The sequence below is a fragment of the Theropithecus gelada genome, chromosome 10, assembly GCF_003255815.1.
Source record: "Theropithecus gelada isolate Dixy chromosome 10, Tgel_1.0, whole genome shotgun sequence".
NCBI lineage: Eukaryota > Metazoa > Chordata > Mammalia > Primates > Cercopithecidae > Theropithecus > Theropithecus gelada.
The window spans coordinates 54992787-55008025 of record NC_037678.1 but is presented as its reverse complement, the minus strand read 5'-3'; the positions used below and the strand labels follow the sequence as shown (position 1 = coordinate 55008025).

At 38.9% G+C, this 15239-nt stretch overlaps 1 protein-coding gene across 4 annotated transcripts in view; it reads left to right on the top strand.

Annotated features, from left to right (window-relative positions):
- The window catches only part of NCOA3 (nuclear receptor coactivator 3), a 161091-nt gene that overhangs the window by 133313 nt on the left and 12539 nt on the right, over nucleotides 1–15239 (top strand). For 3 of the 4 annotated variants that reach the window (XM_025398285.1, XM_025398286.1, XM_025398288.1), the window contains exons 6-16: nucleotides 962–1136; nucleotides 1521–1709; nucleotides 1882–1983; nucleotides 7570–7710; nucleotides 8124–8271; nucleotides 9378–9769; nucleotides 9947–10818; nucleotides 11715–11850; nucleotides 13062–13256; nucleotides 13635–13886; nucleotides 13989–14115. In XM_025398285.1, the coding sequence (XP_025254070.1) occupies nucleotides 962–1136; nucleotides 1521–1709; nucleotides 1882–1983; nucleotides 7570–7710; nucleotides 8124–8271; nucleotides 9378–9769; nucleotides 9947–10818; nucleotides 11715–11850; nucleotides 13062–13256; nucleotides 13635–13886; nucleotides 13989–14115 (2729 nt within the window). Of the gene's footprint in view, nucleotides 1–961; nucleotides 1137–1520; nucleotides 1710–1881; nucleotides 1984–7569; nucleotides 7711–8093; nucleotides 8272–9377; nucleotides 9770–9946; nucleotides 10819–11714; nucleotides 11851–13061; nucleotides 13257–13634; nucleotides 13887–13988; nucleotides 14116–15239 lie in introns of all 4 variants that reach the window. The other variant, XM_025398287.1, reaches the window with a different exon arrangement.

Sequence of the window (15239 nt, the reverse complement as noted above, 5' to 3'; positions counted from 1 at the left end):
GTCTTGGAACCAATCTTACACAGATACCGGGGGATGATGACTGTACGTTTTAGCTCAGACATTTTTGGTGAATTTTTGCATGATTAATCACATGGCACGCTTTGGTTTTATATTCTTGAGGAATTGTTAACACTTAAATATGTGCATTGTATTTGTTTAGGGGCTGAAGCCCTTCATAAAGTTAACTTGTCAACTTCTTTTTGTTTCAGGTAGTTTGTTCCAACTACTTTTAGTTGATCATTTGTGAAATTCATCTTTGTAAATTCTCATTAAGGAATGCTATAGCAGTTTCTGTAGCTTGACTTGGCATCAAATGGAAAAAATGGGAAGAGCTAAGGATGCTTTTCTCACTTTTAAAAGCTCCTTTGAAGATATAATTCTTTAAAAATTAGGTTAGACATTAATTCAGATTTCATGCTGAACATATTTATCTACACACTCCGCCACCCCCAATTCTTCTTTTTTTTCCCCCCAATAAGGCCTGTAATAATGGTGCTAATGTTAGTAGTAATGGTGGCTTATAGTTGTTTGCAGCAATTAAGTCAGCAGTAGTTTTTACACATTTTCCTTATTACTATGGCTGCTGTTTGCTGATACTACCGTAACAAAATACCACAGACTTGGTAGGTTAAACCAAATAAATTTATTTCTTACAGTGTTGGAGGCTGGAAGTCCAGGATCAAGGTGTCGGCAGGATTGGATTCTCCATTTCTTGTCACTGTGTTCTCCCATGGCCTTTTCTCTGCATGCACATTCCTGGTGTCTTTCTCTCCCCTTATAGGATACCGGTCATATTGGATTAGGGTCCCCACCCATATGACCTCATTTATCTTTAATTACCTCCTTGAAGGTCTTGTTTCCAAATACAGTTACGTTGATGGTTGGAGTTTCAATTTAAGAATTAGAGGGAGGAGGATACAATTCAGTCAATAACAGCCTGTATTAACATATCCTATTTTAGGCATTGGATGGTTTCCTATTTGTGGTGAATCGAGACGGAAACATTGTATTTGTGTCAGAAAATGTCACACAATACCTACAATATAAGCAAGAGGACCTGGTTAACACAAGTGTTTACAATATCTTACATGAAGAAGACAGAAAAGATTTTCTTAAAAATTTACCAAAATCTACAGGTAGGCTTTTAATGTGTATTTTCTAAATAGGTTAAATTTTTTTCCTTGACCATTTCTTAGAAAATTGAATGTATCTTTTAGGAAGTCAAGCCATCAAATGAGGGTAGAAAGGCATGTGATTTAATAGCAAAATTTTGACATATGGTGTCAGTGAATTAAAAATTTGGTATACATTTTAAGAGGCATATAGTTACAAAATATGCAGTGATATTTCTGTTAAAGTTGAAATTATTCATATGTTTTGTATATTGCCAGCCTGAAATGTTAGTATAGATATAACTATGGAAAACATGCATAATGAGAAAATGCAGCTTGAATTCTTGATAATGGTCATAGAATGAGTTACAAGCTTTTTAAAATGTCATTTCAATTTGTTTTCCAAAGTTAATGGAGTTTCCTGGACAAATGAGACCCAGAGACAAAAAAGCCATACATTTAATTGCCGTATGTTGATGAAAACACCACATGATATTCTGGAAGACATAAACGCCAGTCCTGAAATGCGCCAGAGATATGAAACAATGCAGTGCTTTGCCCTGTCTCAGCCACGAGCTATGATGGAGGAAGGGGAAGGTAAGAGCTATCATATGTTTGTGATGTTCATGAAACAAATAGTAGCCATACTTGGAGTTTTGAAACTTCTGTTATAACTCTTCTTACTGAATTCCATGTCCTTGCTTGCCTATTGAACATACATATCCAAAAGTTAAGCATAATCCTTATCAGGGTGAATTTTTTATTATAGATTTGCAATCTTGTATGATCTGTGTGGCACGCCGCATTACTACAGGTGAAAGAGCATTTCCATCAAACCCTGAGAGCTTTATTACCAGACATGATCTTTCAGGTAAAAACTCTTTCCCTCCCTCTCTTTGTATGTGTGTATACGTACATTTTTATTTTGGAAATTTTTGTAAATGTTACTATTTTTAATCTGTACTATCATAAAAATGTATACCTACTACAATGAGTGCTTTATGTGTATCATTTTTCATGTTTCTTATGCAACCCTAAAAGAATTTCACTAAAATTCTTGGCATTTTGAGTTGGGTATGTTTGGCACTTTAAATCCCCCAAATAAATTAAAAAAACAAATTTAGGGGCACCTGGTTTTCTCTCCAAATGGCATTTTGCGTCAGAATTTAGTGTTTCTTTACTCTAACTTCAAGCCTATTTGTCATAAAGAAACATGTTTAAAAAAAATTACAGGTAATTTAATGAGAATTACTGGGAGTAGTTTTTTTTTTTGTTTGTTTGTTTGTTTGTTTTTTTTTTTGAGATGGAGTCTTGCTCTGTCACCCAGGCTGGAGTGCAGTGGTGTGATCTTGCTTCACTGCAACCTCTACTTCTTGGGTTCAAGTAATTTTCCTGCCACAGCCTCCCAAACAATTGGGACTACAGGCACGTGCCACCATGCCCGGCTAATTTTAGTATTTTTAGTAGGGATGGGGTTTCACCATGTTGTCCAGACTGGTCTCGAACTCTTGACCTCAAGTGATTCGCCTGCCTCTGCTCCCAAAGTGCTGGGATTACAGTTGTGAGCCACTGTGCCTGGCTGGGAGTCATTCTTGACGTCAACCTGAGTTTCAGTCTTGGTCTGCCTTTTTTAATCATAGAAATAAAAAATTAAAGACATTGTGATTGGTAAGATGCATTAATGAAATTAAGCACTGTGGCAATATTATTTTTATTTACCTTTGGGGTTACTCTTATGGTCACCTAAGTGTAAATGAGGATGCCAAGGGTTTGTCATATATGCCCCGTCTCAGAGATAAAGAAACAGAGGCTTGGTAACAGAGATTGGGTTATTGTCCAAGACCATGGCTAATAAGAAAATTTATAGCTCTGTCTGCCTGACTTAGCCTGTATTCTTTGCTTTGTGTAACACTAATTTTATAATGTGGACCTTTACCAAGTGATATAAAACTGGAGTAGGTATACATAAACATAAAACATAGCTATCGCTATTACGTATGTATGTGTATGTTTGTAATATGCATATATAATATACATAATACAGAATATTTGTAAAGAAATATTGCTGTTTTTGCAGTCATTCAGCCATTTTATGCCATACTCAGTAACTTATCTTCAGGCTTTTTGAGATTAATTTTCACAATTAAAAAGAAGTAGCAAAGAATTATTTTGACAATTCAAAGTACAATCTGTTTACGCTGATGGATATTACTTTTTTTTTTTTTTTTTTTTGAGACAGAGTCTTGCTTTGTCATGCCCAGGCTGGAGTGCAGTGGTATGATCTCGGCTCACTGCAACCTCTGCCTCCTGGGTTCAAGCGATTCTCCTGCCTCAGTCTCCCGAGCAGGTGAAATTACAGGTGCCTGTCACCATGCCCGGCTAATTTTTTCTATTTTTAGTAGAGACAGGGTTTCACCATGTTGGTCAGGCTGGTCTCGAACTCCTGACCTCAGGTAATCCGCCTGCCTCGGCCTCCCAAAGTGCTGGGATTACAGCATGAGCCACCATGCCCGGCCGTATATTACTTTATATTTGAACATTTTCTCTGTATTAACTCACCTCAGATAAACATAGTGACAGCAATTTTTATATATTATTTTATGTTTTTAGAGTGGGTCTTTCTCTGCACGTCTTATGGTTTGGCAGTGTTAATTTTCTACTTGAATAGCCATGTTTTACATTTGTTACTGAAAATACTTAATAAAACATCTGTAAGCAGTTTAGCATCTTTGAAAATTATCTCATTAGTATATAAAAGCAATACATGTTTATTACAAAACTTAGAAATTACCAAGCATGAAAGAAAACAGGACATGATGAAGAAAAATATTACCAAGCAAGAAAGATCAAATGCTTTGTGTGATTAACATCATTTAAAACTGAGATCCTACTTACCGTAGTTACAGTTAATGCCTTCCACGGGTATCTCTTATATTATAGGAGGCTTACTGCACTCAACACAATACATGTTTTGACCTCTGGATATATTTTATCTTCTGTCCCTGATGTGTTTCATATAATAAACTTTTTATGAACATCTATTTTGTATTTGTCATGTGGCCCAGGGCTAAACTCAGGGGAGGTGGTTGAGGACAAATCTTCTCTATTTTGGGCACAAGTGTACAGGTATTTACTCTTTCCTGGAATGCATTTGTCCCTTTTCCCTGCTCTCCCCCTGCTACTAATAAGATTTTTGGTCACCATTAAAATTCTGAATTTTAAACTGATTATTGGACTGGTGGTTTATCAATATTAGTGCCTTTTAAATATCCAGTAGTTTTTGCAGAATTACTTTTCACTATGAAGCCCCATAAGTTTTCCCAAACCAAACTTGGTTTTCTTCCGTATTTTTACCTTTCTAATGAAGATGTCATAGAAAGGATAAATACATGGGCAAGCCTTTTTTTTTTTTTGAGATGGAGTCTTTCTTTGTTGCCCAGGCTGGAGTGCAGTGGTGCGATCTTGGCTCACTGCAACCTCTGCCTCCCGGGTTCAAACTTTTCTCCTGCCTCAGCCTACCGAGTAGTTGGGACTACAGGTACGTGCCACCACACTTGGCTAATTTTTTATATTTTTAGTAGAGATGGGATTTCACCATGTTAGCCAGGATGGTCTCGAACTCCTGACATCGTGATCCGCCCACCTCGGCCTCCCAAAGTATTGGGATTACAGACGTGAGTCACCGCGCCTGGCCTGGGCAAGCGTTTTCTATGTCTTTCCTGATTTGTGTGGAATCAGTTTATTGCCCACTTCTTTCAAGCTATTTGTCTGTACCTCTTGGGTCACGACTTCCATCATCACTGGGATTTGGCATATCTGTTGGTGCTGAGCATAAGAGATTGCCTAGATCTGATTATTGCATTTCTTTGTAAAACCTACACAAAACAGACAAAACAGATAACTATTGGCAATCTTGACATCAGCAGGAGTTTCATATGAAGTCTGCCATGTTTAACCATGGAGCATATTTTGTCACAGAAAAGATTACTGAGGATGTCCAGGTCAAAAACTGTGTGACCAGTTATTATGGCTTGGATCATTCTGTCTGCATTCAAAGATACAGAAAAGGCCTAGAAGCTGATCCAAGACCAGCCATGGAAGCTGGTCACATAGTTTTTGACCTGTATATCCTCAGTAATTAGTCTGAATTTTCTAAGGACACTTTCGTCATTCTGCAGATCAGCAAGGTTCATTTCAAAAACACAGTTCTTTAGGCCATCAGATGCAGTGTTGGTTCCTTGAGCCCTTTTGACTAGTTTGTTACCAATTAAACATAGCTAGTGCTTTCACATCATACCAGTCTTTTTTAGAAAATGGATTAACCACTTTCTTCTTTGCTCCCTTTCTGCGACTTTTTGTAAGGCACTTGCTTTTGCCAGCCACCCTAGTGCTGCTTAGAGTGAAAAGGCCTAGACATTTTTTAAGGACCATCTGTTGTCATGAAACCTTCTTTAATTCCATGGTATTTTTGAGTATGTATATTTGGTGTCTTCACTGTATTTGATATTAAGCAAAAGTTGTCAGAAGCTTCCAGCATTGTAGAAATGAGTATTTGGTTAACCCTCCAAGTTTAGGTATTAAGTGTACAAAAATGCGATCATCTCTCAGATGCAAAGAATTGTCCCTGCTGGCTCTTTAAGCAGGTGTTTTCTCTTGCTTCATAGTTGTAGGGACAGAATCTGTTTGGACAAACAACTGTCCTCATAGGTGTTATTTTTTTCCTTTACACGAAAATGAACTTAAGGTTATCTGGACATGTTATAGTCACTACATTCAGAAAGTAAAAGGAGTTTGTGTGATATACTCATAAATTCTGTACAGCATTTGGGAAAGCACTGTTTTTCTATACTCCCACATCACTTCTGACCCCAGATGTATTTTTTTCTCCACCAAACCAGTGCTCTGTCTGACATAAGCTGGGTGCCCTACAGTTTTAGTTTGGATAATTTCTACCTGGGTTTAGCATTAGATCTTATAAGTTTAAGGGTTCAGTCCCACAAGACTGCCTGTACTTCACTTCAGATGCCAGTTGCAAGTCCTGGCCTTCCGTACTTCTGACTGACTGGCTATAAATTGGGCCTCTGATCCTCTCCTTAGGTTTGATGATTTGCTAGAATGGCTCAAGAAATCCAGAAATGCTTTACTCAGGTTTACTGGTTTCTTATGAAGGATACAACTCAGGAATAGCTCAATGAGAGAAATATATAGGACAAGGTATTAGGGGGTGGGGATGAGGTTTGGAGGTTCCGTGCCCTTTCTGGGCTTATAGCCTTCCCAGCACCTTAATGTGTTCATCATTTGGAAGCTCATCAAATCTCTTGTTCAAGAGTTTTTTTTTTGTTTTTTTTTTTTTAAATTGGAGATGGAGTCTTGCTCTGTCACCTAGGCTAGAGTACAGTGGCACTTTCTTGGCTCACTGTAACCTCTGCCTCCCGGGTTCAAGCCATTCTCCTGCCTCAGCCTCCCAAGTAGCTGGGATTACAGGCACGTACCACCACGCCCAGCTAAGTTTTGTATTCTTAGTAAAGACGGGGTTTTACCATCTTGACCAGGCTGGTCTCGAACTCTTGACCTTGTGATCTGCCTGCCTCGGCCTCCCAAAGTGCTGGGATTACAGACGTGAGCCACTGTTCCTGGCCCAAGAATTTTTTTTTTTTTTTTTGAGACAGAGTCTCATTCTGTCACCAGGCTGGAGTGCAGTGGCGTGATCTCGGCTCACTGCAACCTCCGCCTCCCAGGTTCAAGCGATTCTTCTGCCTCACCCTCCCTAGTAGCTGGGACTACAGGCACGCACCACCACGGCCAGCTAATTTTTGTATTTTTAATAGAGACGGGGTTTCACCATGTTGGCCAGGATGGTCTCAATATTTTGACCTCGTGATCCACCTGCCTTGGCCTCCCAAAGTGCTGGGATTACAGGTGTGCGGCACCGTGCTCGGCCAAGAGTTTTTTTTATAGAATTTAATCACCAGGCTCTCCTTCCTCCCTCATCCCCCATTCCTGGAGGTTAGTAGGTGGAACTACTAACAGAAAGTTTCAATCCTTTAATTACTTGGTTTTTCTGATACCAGCTCCATCCCGAGGTGATCTAGAGACCCCAACCTAAGTCACCTCATTAGCATAAATTGAGGTGTGTTCCGAAGGGGCTCTTTATGAATAACTTGAAAATACTTTTATTACTCAGGAAATTCTGAGGATTTTAGATAGGAGCTCTGTGCTAGAAATCTGACAAAGGCCAAATGTATTATTATACTCCTTAGCAGAACTTGTAGGGAGAATCCTGTGGTGCTATGTCTTAAGGAGAAAAGCTCTGGATGTAGTAGAAATTTGGATCAGAGAAGGTGGAGCAAAGATTTAATATCTTTTATTTTATTCTCCAGTGCTAAGCCATGTGTAGGCAGCCGGTAAATACTTGTGGGCTGGATATAACTCTTTTTTTCCTTTTTCTGTTTAATAGGAAAGGTTGTCAATATAGATACAAATTCACTAAGATCCTCCATGAGGCCTGGCTTTGAAGATATAATCCGAAGGTGTATTCAGAGATTTTTTAGTCTAAATGATGGGCAGTCATGGTCCCAGAAACGTCACTATCAAGAAGGTAAAGAATTTGGGGTTCTTTTTTATCATTTTATTCTTTAGAGACAGGGCCTTGCTATCTTGCCCAGGCTGGACTCAAACTGCTGGGTTTAAGTGATCCTTCTGCCTCAGCTTCTGAGTAGCCGAGACTGCAGGTGCACACCACCATACCTGGTTTTGGGGTTGATTCTTGATCTTGTTTGTCATTATGTTTGGTATACACATGGCTGTAGTTGCTGCTGTTTTGTTGGTGAGGGGTAGAAAAATGATTCCTGAGTGTTCTTATTTCACCCTGTTGATAATTTTGGTGCAGATCCAGTCTTTCCTTGGATTTTTAGAAATGTTGTACTTGAAGTATATTTCCTCCCTATCCCCTCCTATATATATTTGTTTTGCTGACTGTAGTTACCAGTGATGGGATATTTTCCCCAACAGCTTATCTTAATGGCCATGCAGAAACCCCAGTATATCGATTCTCGTTGGCTGATGGAACTATAGTGACTGCACAGACAAAAAGCAAACTCTTCCGAAATCCTGTAACAAATGATCGACATGGCTTTGTCTCAACCCACTTTCTTCAGAGGTAATGATAGATTACTGTGTATTGTAATATGAAATGCAGCAGTGTTCTCAAAATGCTTTATTATTAAAGTAAAAAAGGAAGGGACAAAATGAGACAAAACTTAGGAAGGTTATTGGGTTTGATGAAATGAGTTTAGATTCCTGGATTATGATTTGTTTAAGGTTGTATTTTTATGTGAAAGTGATTATTTATTAAATACTTTACAGGAAAGCTAGGGGATGGGAAGGCTAATGGGTGGATAAAAGAGCATATAAAATCTGATTACATGTCTTGCCATTCATTTCTGATGATGTGTTTTGCTTTGGGGACTGCATTTAAAATTTGAGGCTACATTTTAGGAATAAAGGTAGTTACTGTCAGTGTTGGTAGTGGCAAAAAAGAAATGCCTGAAGGGGAGGATATTCACCCATTAATTATCTTGAATAATTTGCAGGTACCTCCAGGTGAAGCCCTAGATAATGTGGCAACTCTAATAAAGCCCACCTGAAACTCCAGTTAACATAGCTGTTGGTCTTTCATAATACTACAGTGGTCTTAGTCATACAGATTCTGTGGCTTACTGAAAAATATGTTATTAGGTAAATAATCGATACGTAGACTGGAATTGTCACTAGGTATTGGAATGTTGCCTAAAAAGTTAAGTTCTTGGGTAGTTAATTCATCCCATTTTTTAAATTCCCTCTCCCTGCCTTCCTTTCTTTCTTCTTCTTCTTTTTTTTTTTTTTTATTAAACAGAGACAGGGTCTTGATCTGTCGCCCAGGCTGGAGTGCAGTAGTGCCATCACAGCTCACTGCAACCTCGAACTCCTGGGCTCAGGCGATCCTCCCACTACAGCCTCTTGAGTAGCTAGGACTACAGATGTGTGTCACTATGCCTGGCCAATTTTTAAATTTTTAGTAGAGACATGATCTTGCTGTGTTGCCCAGGCTGGTTTCAAACTCCTGAGCTCAAGTGATCCTCCTGCCTCAACTTCCCAAAATGCTGGGAATATAGGTGTGAGCCACTGTAGCTGGCCGGTGTTTAAAAATTTTATTTTATTTTAAATCTGATGAAAGGCTTTTATGCATGCTTATTTTTTAGTAAAAGTTTGATGTTTGTTTTGCAGAGAACAGAATGGATATAGACCAAACCCAAATCCTGTTGGACAAGGGATTAGACCACCTATGGCTGGATGCAACAGTTCAGTAGGCAGCATGAGTATGTCGCCAAACCAAGGCTTACAGATGCCGAGCAGCAGGGCCTATGGCTTGGCAGACCCTAGCACCACAGGGCAGATGAGTGGAGCTAGGTATGGGGGTTCCAGTAACATAGCCTCATTGACCCCTGGGCCAGGCATGCAATCACCATCTTCCTACCAGAACAACAACTATGGGCTCAGCATGAGTAGCCCCCCACATGGAAGTCCTGGTCTTGCCCCAAACCAGCAGAATATCATGATTTCTCCTCGTAATCGTGGGAGTCCAAAGATAGCCTCACATCAGTTTTCTCCTGTTGCAGGTATTTATGTTGACATTTCCTTTGTTTTTTTTTTCTTTTTAAGTAATTCTTCTTTCCATACTACTGTAATTCTTATAAAGTTAATCTCTTTTATAATATAAACTTTGAGTAATTAAGTTGTATTTTGTTACAGTGACTGGTAGTCTAATTATTTTCCTAAATTTTTTTCAAATTCAGGTGTGCACTCTCCCATGGGATCTTCTGGCAATAGTGGGAACCACAGCTTTTCCAGCAGCTCTCTCAGTGCCCTGCAAGCCATCAGTGAGGGTGTAGGGACTTCTCTTTTATCTACTCTGTCATCACCAGGCCCCAAATTGGATAACTCTCCCAATATGAATATAACCCAACCAAGTAAAGTAAGCAGTCAGGATTCCAAGAGTCCGCTGGGCTTTTATTGCGACCAAAATCCAGTGGAGAGTTCAATGTGTCAGTCAAATAGCAGAGATCACCTCAGTGACAAAGAAAGTAAGGAGAGCAGTGTTGAGGGGTCAGAGAATCAAAGGGGTCCTTTGGAAAGCAAAGGTCACAAAAAATTACTGCAGTTACTTACCTGTTCTTCTGATGACCGGGGTCATTCCTCCTTGACCAACTCCCCGCTAGATTCAAGTTGTAAAGAATCTTCTGTTAGTGTCACCAGCCCCTCTGGAGTCTCCTCCTCTACATCTGGAGGAGTATCCTCTACATCCAATATGCATGGGTCACTGTTACAAGAGAAGCACCGGATTTTGCACAAGTTGCTGCAGAATGGGAATTCACCAGCTGAAGTAGCCAAGATTACTGCAGAAGCCACTGGGAAAGACACTAGCAGTATAACTTCTTGTGGGGACGGAAATGTTGTCAAGCAGGAGCAGCTAAGTCCTAAGAAGAAGGAGAATAATGCACTTCTTAGATACCTGCTGGACAGGGATGATCCTAGTGATGCACTCTCTAAAGAACTACAGCCCCAAGTGGAAGGAGTGGATAATAAAATAAGTCAGTGCACCAGCTCCACCATTCCTAGCTCAAGTCAAGAGAAAGACCCCAAAATTAAGACAGAGACAAGTGAAGAGGTAATTTGTTTTCTGTATATTTCAGCTCATATTTCATCATTTTTCTGTTAGAAATTTAATGTAATATACAAATTCTTCGATTTTAGGTTTATTTAAAGAAAGTTAAATCTTTAGCTGCCATTTCTTTATAATTATTTTGGGTGTCAGTAAAATTATGATGTAATTTAGAAATAACAGATGTGTATGTTTTAAGATGCGAATATAACTCTTTAGTAGCCACTATGAAATTTTGTCATGGAGGTGTTTATTGCTGGAATGGGCAGATTGGGTCATTAAGAGAATGATAGAAGTAATCAGGAAAAAAAAAAAAAAAACTTGTATTAAGCAGCATAATTTTGATTTTAAGGTAAAATCAAGTTTCATGTACAAGATGACATTCTGTATAAGCATTTCCCAAACTTACAGGATATATTAATATGCACTTGAGCAAATGAAAGGCTTAAAGTTAGAATGTGGGCTTAACCTAGTGTTCACCAAATTCATTGACCGAAGTCCTTGTTAGAGCATGCCTATGAACATCTCAGCTTGCCCCTTTTATTATTAATCACACTTATTTTCAGAAGGTATATGTAGATGCAGATATCTGTTAGCTAATTATCAATGCATTGCTAGTGACTAATGTTACCTGCAAAATATTCTACAGTTTGAGAATTAAATGTCTTGTGTAAATTTAAAAAATGCCCCTTTGAAAGGACCAAATAGAGTGATTTAATCTCACAGGAGGAAGATTAGAGATGGGGGTCATAATAAACTGGCCTTTAAGGTGGGCATTATCATTGTAGGTAATTTTTGTATTTTACTTGCTTCTATTTCATATATCGTTTTTTCTGATGGGTATGTTTATACCTGTGTGTCTAGTAATGTACACAGGTTAATTTTTAAAACTTTATTTTCAGGGATCTGGAGACTTGGATAATCTAGATGCTATTCTTGGTGATCTGACTAGTTCTGACTTTTACAATAATTCCATATCCTCAAATGGTAGTCATCTGGGGACTAAGCAACAGGTGTTTCAAGGAACTAATTCTGTGGGTAAGAATGAACTAGGTTTTGTTTTTGCCACCTTTGAAACTTTTCTGCGTATCTGTAAACACTCTTACACTAAGACCAGGTTATAAATAGCACTTATAACTTCAGAACATGTATTCTGCCTCTGTTTTCTGTACTAATTTATATTGTATGTACTTTAGAAAGCTTTTTGGACATTTTCCTGTTTTTTTAAAATTACTTTAAAATAAATTTCCCACTTCTAACTAATATGCCAGTAATCATGGCACTTACAGAAAAATGTTCATCTTTGATTATTCCAGGTGAGTAGTGTAGGTACTAGGGCATATATTTTTCTTAGCCATAGAGAATTGGATTAAAAAGCAACTCAAACTCTAGATTAAAACTTGTCCCTTGGTGTTTTAACAGAATCTTGTCACTTAATTAAGATAGTTTTCTTCTTTGGTGTTTGCTGGTTCTTATCTAGCCCCTCTCCTGTTGCTGTGTGTTTACTTCATCTATTTAACAAAGGTAGGTCGGGCGTGGTGGCTCACACCTGTGGTCCCAGCTACTTGGGAGGCTAAGGTATGAGAATCGCTTCAACCTGGGAGGCGGAGGTTGCAGTGAGCCAAGATCTTACCACTGCACTCCAGCCTGAGCGACAGAGTGATACTCTGTCACAAACAAAGAAAGATATATCGTGTGTATCAATTGAAAAGGCGGCACTCACAATCATTCAGAATGGTCATTATTCATTTTCCGTAGCATTATTTCCTAAAGTAGAATGGATAGATCAGTTAGAGTGGGGGGAAAAAAAGAAGGTTAGAAGGGAATTTTACATTTTATTTCTTTTTGATCAGAAGGCAACTTATCTGGTTAAGTTGATTGTAAAATTATAAACAGTATACTTAAGTACAAATATGCAAGAACCTTTAGGAGCCTGGAACATTTGTGAATTTTTTAATATTAAGTGAAGCAGAATATCAGTGACCATATCAGGCTACAGAAGAGTTCTCAGTACTTCAGCTGACCTGGAGAATTGTTGTTTCTAATTTATTTGGAATATGAGACCTTTTTTTGGTGGTGGGGGGAGGGCAGTAGTGGTTGGGTGAGGGCTGGTACTTATTTTGTAAAAGGAAGACAGTGTTTGTTTTTGTAAGAAAGATATTCTTGGGTGGGGCGTGGTGATATTTGTGTTTTGTACTTGATTATGTATTAAATCACCAATAAATATTTTTGTATTGTGTTTTCAACAGGTTTGAAAAGCCCACAGTCTGTGCAGTCTATTCGTCCTCCATATAACCGAGCAGTGTCTCTGGATAGTCCTGTTTCTGTTGGCTCAAGTCCTCCAGTGAAAAATATCAGTGCTTTCCCCATGTTACCAAAGCAACCCATGTTGGGTGGGAATCCAAGAATGATGGATAGTCAGGAAAATTATGGCTCAAGTATGGGTATGTTATTTCTAATTAGAATTATGATTAATTTATTTTGGGAAAAGCATATTTAAAATACTTTAAGCCATCTGAATAATTGGGAGTAAATAATAACTTTTTGAATAACGTTAGTATGTTTCTTCCATGAGTATCCTTCATTTATTTTATGTCTTGGTTATGTAAACTCTTAAAGAGTCTTTTGGTCTATGACATTTTCCAACCTATTGAATACATGAGAATAGTGGCCTATGTCTCCACAGTTGGCCAGCCCTTTTCTTACCATGACAAAGTACTGTTTTGTCAAGGCTGATGTTGTGTATAATGGCTGTACTCATATGGTATAAGAAGGATTTCATTATAATATGGAAAAGACCTAAGTATGGCTACCTGTTTTAGGTGGACCAAACAGAAATGTGACTGTGACTCAGACTTCTTCCTCAGGAGACTGGGGCTTACCAAACTCAAAGGCCAGCAGAATGGAACCTATGAATTCAAACTCCATGGGAAGACCAGGAGGAGATTATAATACTTCTTTACCCAGACCTGCAGTGGGTGGCTCTATGCCCACGTTGCCTCTTCGGTCTAATAGCATACCAGGTGCAAGACCAGTATTGCAGCCGCAGCAACAGCAACAGATGCTTCAAATGAGTAAGTGTCCCCCCTCCTCCCTTCATGAAGAAAGAAAGTTAGATGTTTCAGGATAATTTTTGCTCTTATTTGATAATTTGTGCTTTCTTTTTGCTCCCCCAGGGCCTGGTGAACTCCCCATGGGAATGGGGGCTAATCCCTATGGCCAAGCAGCAGCATCTAACCAACTGGGTTCCTGGCCCGATGGCATGTTGTCAATAGAACAAGTTCCTCATGGCACTCAAAATAGGTGGGGCATTATTTTGTGACTCTGTAGAAAATCTCAGCATTGGGTAGTTTAGAAAAGAGTTGGAGCACAGGAGCAAACGTGAGAGAGAATGAGAATTCCTTGTAATTGAGGTACTTGGTTGCCAGCTGGGCATTTCTCATGTAACTGTGTGTAAAAATGAGGCTGAGGCAGTAAGCAGTGCATGTGGCATTCACAGGAGAGGGAGGAGATACAACCATGTTGTCCAGCCATTAGGGCCATTCAGTGGCCAAACATCTGAGAGCCTCTCTGTGAGATGATTCTCTCTCTAGTCCCATGAGGAGGGGAAAAAAGATAAGTATGTGTTTCTGGTTTTATATTCTTCAGAGGGTTAGCCTCAGTTTTCCAGAAAATTACACTTTTTTTTTAAACCTTTTTTTCTCCCCAACCACCTGCTGCCTGTTGAGAAATTATTTTAAGGATTGGCTAATTGTTTCCTAAAATTATTTTAAACATTTCAGTGACGACAGTGAAAGAACTATATAGCATCTTTAAAATTTTTCATAAAATAAAGATTGTAGGCCGGGTGCAGTGGGTCACACCTGTAACCCCAGCGCTTTAGGAGGCCAAGGCAGGCGGATAACAAGGTCAGGAGATGGAGACTATCCTGGCTAACACGGTGAACCCTCGTTTCTACTAAAAATACAAAATATTAGCCAGGCGTGGTGGCGGGTACCTGTAATTCCAGCTACTCAGGGAGCTGAGATCATGCCACTGCACTCCAGCCTGGGAGACAGAGCAAGACTCTGTCTCAAAAAAAAAAAAAAATTGTAGATTGTATTTCATTTTTATTTTTCATTGATATTTTATTTTTATTTAACTTAGTAACTTATTTACTAAGTGGCATGCAAGAGGCCACTGTCAATGTCAGCTCTAACGGGAATTCTACAATAAGTTAAGCAAGGAAACTAAAATGAACTGATCTATTGAGCAGACAGTGATGTAACTATATGAATTTATTTGAATGCTTCTCTAGTCAGTAGAGAGCAAATAGTTTCAAGTTAACAGAACTTTTCTGAGGCAGGATAAATGTTTAACTTCATGCCCCTGTATGTGTTGGAGAACTGAGGCAACTTGCTGTGGGTGTATGGGGTTTGTGTTACACT